This window comes from Anopheles merus, chromosome 3L (genome assembly GCF_017562075.2).
Source record: "Anopheles merus strain MAF chromosome 3L, AmerM5.1, whole genome shotgun sequence".
NCBI classification, from domain to species: domain Eukaryota; kingdom Metazoa; phylum Arthropoda; class Insecta; order Diptera; family Culicidae; genus Anopheles; species Anopheles merus.
The window spans coordinates 35,047,962-35,055,832 of record NC_054085.1 but is presented as its reverse complement, the minus strand read 5'-3'; the positions used below and the strand labels follow the sequence as shown (position 1 = coordinate 35,055,832).

At 47.7% G+C, this 7,871-nt stretch overlaps 2 protein-coding genes across 2 annotated transcripts; both read right to left on the bottom strand.

Moving 5' to 3' along the window:
• Positions 1 to 48: 48 nt before the first annotated feature.
• LOC121598485 (myosin-4-like) lies at positions 49 to 3,615 on the bottom strand. Its single transcript, XM_041925413.1, has 6 exons — positions 3,462 to 3,615; positions 1,684 to 3,372; positions 1,536 to 1,619; positions 1,310 to 1,463; positions 1,111 to 1,244; positions 49 to 1,041 (listed from the first exon to the last, which is right to left on the bottom strand). Exons 1-6 carry the CDS (start codon positions 3,522 to 3,524, stop codon positions 256 to 258), a joined length of 2,910 nt encoding a protein of 969 aa, XP_041781347.1. The 5' UTR covers positions 3,525 to 3,615; the 3' UTR covers positions 49 to 255.
• A 448-nt stretch (positions 3,616 to 4,063) lies between these two features.
• Positions 4,064 to 7,871, bottom strand: LOC121599643. The gene is made up of 5 exons (XM_041927620.1): positions 7,650 to 7,871; positions 6,207 to 7,519; positions 4,877 to 5,494; positions 4,641 to 4,805; positions 4,064 to 4,567 (listed from the first exon to the last, which is right to left on the bottom strand). Exons 2-5 carry the CDS (start codon positions 6,441 to 6,443, stop codon positions 4,454 to 4,456), a joined length of 1,134 nt encoding a protein of 377 aa, XP_041783554.1. The 5' UTR covers positions 6,444 to 7,519; positions 7,650 to 7,871; the 3' UTR covers positions 4,064 to 4,453.

Sequence of the window (7,871 nt, the reverse complement as noted above, 5' to 3'; positions counted from 1 at the left end):
TAAATATTTTATTTTTAATTAAAAAAGTGTGTTATTTTGATCAAACAATTTGATGCTACAAAGGTTTTACTTAAAAGCAGCAGTTTATTTCAAATGCACATTTTATCTTATGAGTATCAGTTACAACACATCTTGCATCTAAATGAATGTTAACGTACAGAAAGTATAAAAAAGGTGTTAAATCAATCTGGAGCTGTCCTACATAAAGGGATATAATAGTAAAACAAAATAAATAACTACACTATCACTCTATCGTTAAGTCCGACCACTGTTCAACCGTTTCGACCGGATGGCAAGCCCGCCGAAGAAGAAAAATATCTGTGCCAGCATGCCAACGTAAGCGATCAGTATGAGAAACAGTGATGTGTTGGGCGATCGTGCACGCTCTTCCTGCCGATCGTCATAGTCCGGTTCGTTGGTAAAGCTGAGATACAGCGTCATATCACTGCAACTCTCTGGGTCGTTACTGAAATCCCCGTGAGGTGACAGTACGGCCCCAGGTGACCCGATCGACGTCGAAAGGGAATTAGATCTACCTTTGGCGCCAAGACGTCGTGTCTGGTCGCACAGCTGGCGCCGTTTGGTGCGGCTTTGCACCTGCATGCGCAGAATGTTGTACCGATTGTTGCCATACGGCTGGCTGAATCGGTAGTCCCTAACGACGGGTGAAGTCGCGGGATCAGCGGTACTGGCGGTACTGGTCAAAGTTGTGGTTGTTGTGCTAATAGTTGTTAGTGTTGGTTTTGGTGTAGTGTTGATGGGTGCAATTGCGCGAACCAGCTCCAGCTTATCGACTGATCTCCTTTGGGGCATCACGATCGGTTTTGAAAAGGATTCCTGATTGGAATTCATCCGTTGGATAGTTTCAATCTTTACTCCAACTGTATCCTGTTGACACGGAGGACTGTTCATGAGATTCCTATTGGAATCGAACAACACCTTGCGCTGATGGTCTTTACGACCTCCAACACGTCCCGAGATCTTCTTAGTAGAGTCATCTACCGGTTGTTGTGCACGTTTTGTTGCTTTGGTGGTGCATTTCTAATGTAGAACAGGACCAATGGAGACATATTAGTAAATAATTTAGAGATACTACAGTTGTATTCTTACCTCGCTTGTGTCTTGTGACTTAGAAACATTGTAAATGAGCGCCGCAGGTTCAGAAGATACAGAGCGTTTATTGGTGTTCTTTTCCGGCTCAATGTTATTGAACAGTTTGTCACTGTTTAAGTTGAGTTTGGAACCTACGGAATCAAAAGTGATAATGTGTAAATGAATTAAAGCACATAAAGTGTATCGATACTCTTACCCATGTTGGTTTGGGTAGATTGCGCAATCGTCGATTTTCGAGCACGGGATACTTCCTTTGCTGTTTTTAGTTTGTTCTGCATCAATTGATTCTCCTTCAAACTCTCTTTCAGGTCCTTCTCCAACGTAGTGCATTGTGTTTCCAATTCTTCAATCTGGAAATAAGGGATATTTTGACCTTAGTTTTGTGTATTTTTATATTTAATTTGAGCTACAAAGCAACTTACATGTTTTTGATAGTCCTCAAGTTTCAACCGCAGTCCGTCCTTGTCTGATTCTAATTTTGCTGTAATTTCTTCTTGTTGCTTTTTCTAAAGGAGCAAAATTTGCATATAATTCATAGAAATCATATTGTTTCTTACCGAAGACACTCACCATCCTATCTGCCATCTCTTCCGTTTGGTTCTGACACTCAACCTTCGCTTTGTGAAGCTTCACCTCCAACACATGCATCGAATCTTCGAACAGCTTCCCCAGACTCGTCCGTTCCTGGGTCCACTGTTTTTCGTTTTCCTCCAGCAACGACCGAGCCTTGTACAGCTTAACCCACAGCTTATCACAGTCGAGCTGACTCTGCTCGTACTGACACTGCTTCTTTTCGTACAGCGCGCTCAGTCGCTCCAGCTCCGCCGTTCCACGCTTTTGCTGGCCTTTCCACTCTTCCGTCTGGCGGGTTAGCTCCTCCGATCGGGCCTTTTCCCGCTCGAGACTGTCGGCGAGTGTCGAGCGCGATGTTTCCACCTCTGTCAACGATTTACGAAGTTCCGCGAGCTTCTCATTTACTACCGCCTCCTGGACCTGTTTGTCGGCCTGTGCTTTATATAGTTCTTTCAACGTATCCTCCAACTCCTGTACCTTCTTCTGGAGTGCCTCATTCTCGAGCTCTTTCTCCTTCAGCTTGATATCGACCACCGTTGCGGCGAGGTTCTGAGAATCGCTACACATACTCTCGTCCGGTGTAGCGAGCCGGAAGGACTTTTCGGAAAACTCACAAGAACTCTCGAAGGAATCCATCCCGCCAGCACCGTGGATACGATTTTCACGAATGAAACGTCGCAAATCGGCCACCGCTTCCGTCAGGTGCTGGTTGATGCCGTCCTTCAGCGCTAGCTCCTCCTGCAGCGCTTCCACCGTCATGTGCAGCAGCTGGTTGTCTTCCTTCAGCGAGGCGCACTGTTTTTTCACTGCCTTGCAGCGCTCCAGCTCCTTGCTGGCCGAGTCCTTCGACTTGGCGATCTCGTCCTGCAGCAGCTCGATGCAGTTGCTCTTCGATTCGAGCTGCTTCTGCAGCTGTTCCGTCACTCGGTTGATGCGATGCGCGTGTTCCGCCGTGCTGTTCGCACACTTGCACGGTTGTTCCTTCTGCTGCAGTGCGGCGATTTTGGCCTGGGCGCGCTTCCTGTCCCGCTGCAGCTCCTGCACATTGCGCAGCAGCTGCTCGATTTGCTTTTCCTGGTTACTGTTTTCCACCCGGGTAGCGTCCAGCTGGTTGCTTAGATTCTTCACCTTCCATTCCAGTGCCGTCAGCCCGTTCGCTTTGGTTGGGGATGGGTTTCTCTCGACGGTCTCTTGGTTACCACCGCACGGCTTACTTTGTGCCAGTTTGTCTCCCTTGCTTTGGCTGTGGATGTTCATTATGTTGCCACAGGAGCTTTGATCGCGTAAAACATTCACCGATCGTTTCGCGTTCAGAAACGCTTTATCCAGAAACGATCGATTGATGACGATTTTCCTTTCATTCTCAGGAACGAAGGAGTTCAGAAATGCTTTTATGCTGTACTGGAATGGTTCTTCAAATGCTAGACCAATGTTTTGGAAGTACGGAATGGAATGTGCTACGCAGGAAAAGTAAAGCATCAGCGAAAACACGTAAACATAGTCACTGTCGGGGATCTCATTGTCCCTGTTCAGCTTCAGCTCAAAGTGTGGAAACTTTTCACGTAGAAATTCAACGACAGTGCCTTCCCGCAGCTCGTACGATCCCTTGACTTTGCTGCGGAAGGTGTCGTAGCACCGAGCCAACGCAATGCAATCCTGACCAGGGTTCAGCTCTGCACACTTTACCTTCCGTAAGGCGAAAATAGAGTAGTATTAGCAAGACGAAGGAACAAAATGGCATTGGTGTAGGTGCAGTTTATCACCATGCAATTTACCCATCTCAGCACTAGCCGCCGCCAGTAAGGGTCCTCCTTTTTTGTGGATTGATTTTCAGCCATTACTTCACACGGAGGAACCGACTTTGTTCGATAAGGTTCCGCAACATTTTAAGCGCAGCAACGCTGCTGTGTAACTGTGTGTTGTGTTGATCTGCTGTAGTCCTGTGCAATGGCGCGTACACTGCGCTAAGGATGGGTGTTGGGGAAGGTTCGGGCATTCGGGAAGCAAACGTCACAAGAGTTGTAATGGCAATTGAGATGAGCTTACAGCGCATCCATCCGTACAATAGATGCGTGTACACTGAAGCAATCTGGTTAGGGATATTGGGATATCGAAGCATTAAGCGCGTGGGCTTATAATTACGCCCGTATCGCCTATTATAAGCCACACAAATGCTATGCTTGGACTTTGAATATTATTTCGGCACTATCTGTATGAACCATCGACAATTTATTTCGATTTTGATTTCGATTTCTTTATTGAAAGCAAACGCTTTTCGTTCGTGTTTGGTTTATTGGTGGCAAACGCTTTGCCTCGGTCAAGCAGCAGCAGCAGAGCATTTGCAATTTACATCCAATTGTATACATTATTCTTTCACTTTCTCTTGTTATGTTCGATAAATTTTGAATGATTCGAATTTTGTTTTTGACAGCAACCAGTAGTAGTGGCCTTTCGGTGTTTATCGCAATAAAATAATACAAACTTTGCTCTAAATCTTCTCTACTCTTCTACCAGGGCCGAGATAATTTCAAACAAGATTTTGGCATTTCGAGTGGATTTCTGTGGAGCTTCGAGCCGAGGTCGTCCAGCTCCTTTATATACAGATTTTGGAATTCGTTTTCTTTTCACTGTTATGTTGACACTCTCTCTCTCTCTCTCGATGTGGCGGATGAAACTTGTAAAACTATTTGCAACTATTTTAAGTGGTAATTGGTATTTCAACGTGACTTTCTGCTATAGATTGGGGTCATTACGCACGCCTTCACGGCTACTGGATTCTTCGACAGTAGTAACCCAACGTCTTGCACTTTTCGCACAGCATCTGCGGATGAACTTTCGATTGATCCGACACATCCAGTCCGTCCGGTTTCTCCAGCGGGCGCTGAATGAGAAAGAAGAAGTCACCAGTGAGATATGGAATGGAATCAAATTAGATTAATCTCCTCTACTGGTACCTGTTTGTGTGGATAGACATTGATGTGGCACTTGATGCACTCCTGACCATGGTTGGCCCACGAATTGCCCGACATCCACTTTCGCTTGCACTTCGGACACTTGTACTCACCGAAGCAGCGCTTCTTGCCCTGGTACGGTGTTTTGCCTTCCGCTTTCGGGCGAGCCTAGAGGACATTAAAAGGAAGATAAGCATAACTTCCCAATCTGTCACCATCAACCTGTCTCACCCACTCACCTGAGGACAGTCTCGAATGTAGTGACCCTTCTTGAAGCACAGATGGCAAAGATAGTTGGCCGGCGGCACTTTGCTATACTTCAGGTTCGCGTTCTGCAAGTGTTGCTGCTCGATACCTCCGGCGTGCAGTGGCAACGGCTGATGTCCTCCGTACGTGGGTTGATGATAATGGTTACTCGTCAGCGGCAGAGGTGCATGAAGATGCAAGGCTTGCTGGGGTCTTGTCAATGGCAACTCGTGATGCTGCTGCTTTGCATGATGATGGTGTTGGTGATGGTGATGATGTTGATGATGATGGTGGTGGGGATGATGGTGATGAACTAACGTCGTCGGTGAGACACTTCTTCCATAGCCAGCGAACTCTTTAACCGCCCCGGTGAGAAACGCTCGACCATATCCAGCATGATGTTCCACTTCCAGATGGGTAGGACGCACTCTGGAAGTTATCTCGAGCAGCCCTAGCTCGTCGAACTGGTCGCATAGTTCGGCCAGCTCTTCGGCAAGCAGCGGTGAGTCACACTCGTCCCGACGATCTTGGGCGTACGCATCGCTGGACAGTGTCGACGTTGCGAACGATTCGGGCCCGGTCCAGTAAGGTGGCGAGAACAGTTTCGAGCTCTGGAAGAATGATAGACAACGGAACGTTATTCACAGAATGTCAAGGAATTCGTCGTCTTTACAATAAAAGATGAGGATCATGTTTGATCTCTCACAAAAGGATTAGTTGTAGATCATCAATGTCAGATCACCAGAGGCATTGGATATCTACGTATTTATCTTTTAGAATCATGTCTCGGAACGTAATAGTTTCAGTGATCTGTGTTGTAATTGAAATTCTGAATTGTGTACGATCGAAAATGATCCGAGAATACAAGTTCCCAAGAATACAAGCTCGAGATCAGTTGATAATTTGAATTTTTTAACATTTGATGAAGAAATTAGCCAGGTAAGGTCTCCGAATGGGCCGGTCTGGTGGTACAGTCGTCAACACGAACGACTTAACAACATGCCAGTCATGGGTTCAAGCCCCGAATAGACCGTGCCCCCATACGTAGGACTGACTATCCTGCTATGGTAACAATAAGTCACTGAAAGCCAAGCCCACTTCACCAGTGGGTACAGGCAGGCCTTGACCTGACCGCCAGCGGTTGTTGTGCCAAAAAGAAGAAGAAGGTCTCCGAATAAGCAGGCTAGGTCTATAGATCTCATTCCATTAAACAATTCCAATGAATATATCCTAATCACACCTCTAATTACAGAGCTCAAAAAACACTTGTTGAGATCTTCACACTTTGGAATGTATCTTCTACTTCAACGGCGGCCATCTTACCTGCAAAGACTCGCTCGAATGTGCGTCCAGATTCGCCAGATAGTACCACTGGAGGGCGGCGGCCGCCGCCGCAGCTGTCGACACCGGTGATCCAAATGTGTCTCCCCCTCCTCCCCCACTGTCCGAGTCTCCGCTTCCCGCACTTTCCGTACTGCCCTGCCGCGGTTGAATCGCGTTCAGCCCCATCCGTCCCGCTCCAAGACCCGGAGTCGCCACAGAAGTCGCTAGTGTGCACATGTAGTGTAATTGGAGTGCACCCTTAGACTTAGAGTGTCAATTATTGCGATCGATCGTAGTTGTTTACGTTCGAGAGGTTCCGAATTTGGGTCGTAATACAACGGAATGAATCACGCTTCAAGCAAGCAACACGTCGACCGTGCTGTAGATCACGCAAATTCACGAATTCACAATTAATAAACACCAGCGCCCGAGTTGTGAAGCCGTGCACAGGTGAACACACCAACACAACACGCGTCCGCAAGGGTGTTGCGCACACCTTCACTTCCCGTGATCGCGTCCCGTTTTTTCCTACTACCCCGTAGTGGCAGCGCACGCCACTCGGCCACCTTCGAATATTGGTATTAGATGGTAAAAATACTTCGTTTTCACTATTTTTAGCCCACACACCGGCAGCGCTGTTATGTGTTGTGCTGGGTGGTGGTGATGGTGGTTCGTACTCGGATGATATGCTGTTTTGCTCTCAGCTTTTGGTACGGCAGCTACAGCAGCAGCGACCCCGCAGGGAGCGCTTCGATTTCGATTGTGGCAGCGAACGGCCGGTCCAAAGGGAATGCAGTTTCCGGGAACAAAGGTTCGATTTAATGCACACACTTCTTCCCGATCGACACTACATTGGCACCGTTTTTTATCGCTCTCTCTCTCGCTCTCTTTCTTTACATGTTTGCAGCTGCAGCAGTTCTCCAAGTGCATCTGGCTTTGCGGGTGTTCGTCTCTCCCGTCCGCACGCACGAGAAACGCCGTTGCGAAACGCAAACAAAAACACTGACGCAGACCGAATTTCGGCAGTATTGGTGAGGATGATTCTGCTGATCTCTCGCTGTGTGTCTTACTGCGCCATCCACGTTGCTACGGTACGGGTTTTTAGGAGGAAAGGTGGTTTTACGTCCAATATGGCGCACCTCAAACGCCCACGTTTTGTCCCGTTCCGTGTCACGTCCGCAGCTTAATGTAGGGTAGGGATGCTTCTAACGCCGCGCTTGCGAAGAAAGTGAGGAAAATTCCACCTCTATCACGTACGTGTCACGATCACTGCAGGAGCAGCATCTTCTTGCGCCACGCCAGGGGCCACCGATCTGCGGAAGATAACGATACGCAATTGAAGTTCAAACTTGTTGCAAACGCTTCGCTTCGCTAGTGTATTGACGATCAGGAGCAGGATGATGACTCACTCTCTTGAGGACACAAAAGATGATCACGACTTACCTGTTAGCGATCCTCAATATCTCTGATCGGACTTTTTCTTCCAGCGTCGTCTGGGTGTTGGAGTTGATGACAATCTTAGTATGCCTCGACAACTACCCACTACCCCGTACTCTGCCGGATGCAAAAGAAGTCCGACTACGCGATCCTACCCGAACGTACGGCACCGACCGTATGAACCAGCATGAAGGAGCGCAGTCGATCTCTCACCCGCGAACCACACAC

Excerpts from the sequence above, each read along its gene's own strand:
- LOC121598485 (XM_041925413.1), bottom strand. The coding sequence starts at position 3,524 with ATGGCTGAAAATCAATCCACAAAAAAGGAGGACCCTTACTGGCGGCGG. Across the intron at positions 1,620-1,683 it reads AAGAGATGGCAGATAGGATG|AAAAAGCAACAAGAAGAAAT; the intron begins GTGAGTGTCTTC and ends TTGCTCCTTTAG. Across the intron at positions 1,245-1,309 it reads ATCTACCCAAACCAACATGG|GTTCCAAACTCAACTTAAAC; the intron begins GTAAGAGTATCG and ends TTGATTCCGTAG.
- LOC121599643 (XM_041927620.1), bottom strand. The coding sequence starts at position 6,443 with ATGTGCACACTAGCGACTTCTGTGGCGACTCCGGGTCTTGGAGCGGGA. Across the intron at positions 5,495-6,206 it reads ATTCGAGCGAGTCTTTGCAG|AGCTCGAAACTGTTCTCGCC; the intron begins GTAAGATGGCCG and ends TCATTCTTCCAG. Across the intron at positions 4,568-4,640 it reads ATGTCTATCCACACAAACAG|CGCCCGCTGGAGAAACCGGA; the intron begins GTACCAGTAGAG and ends TTTCTCATTCAG.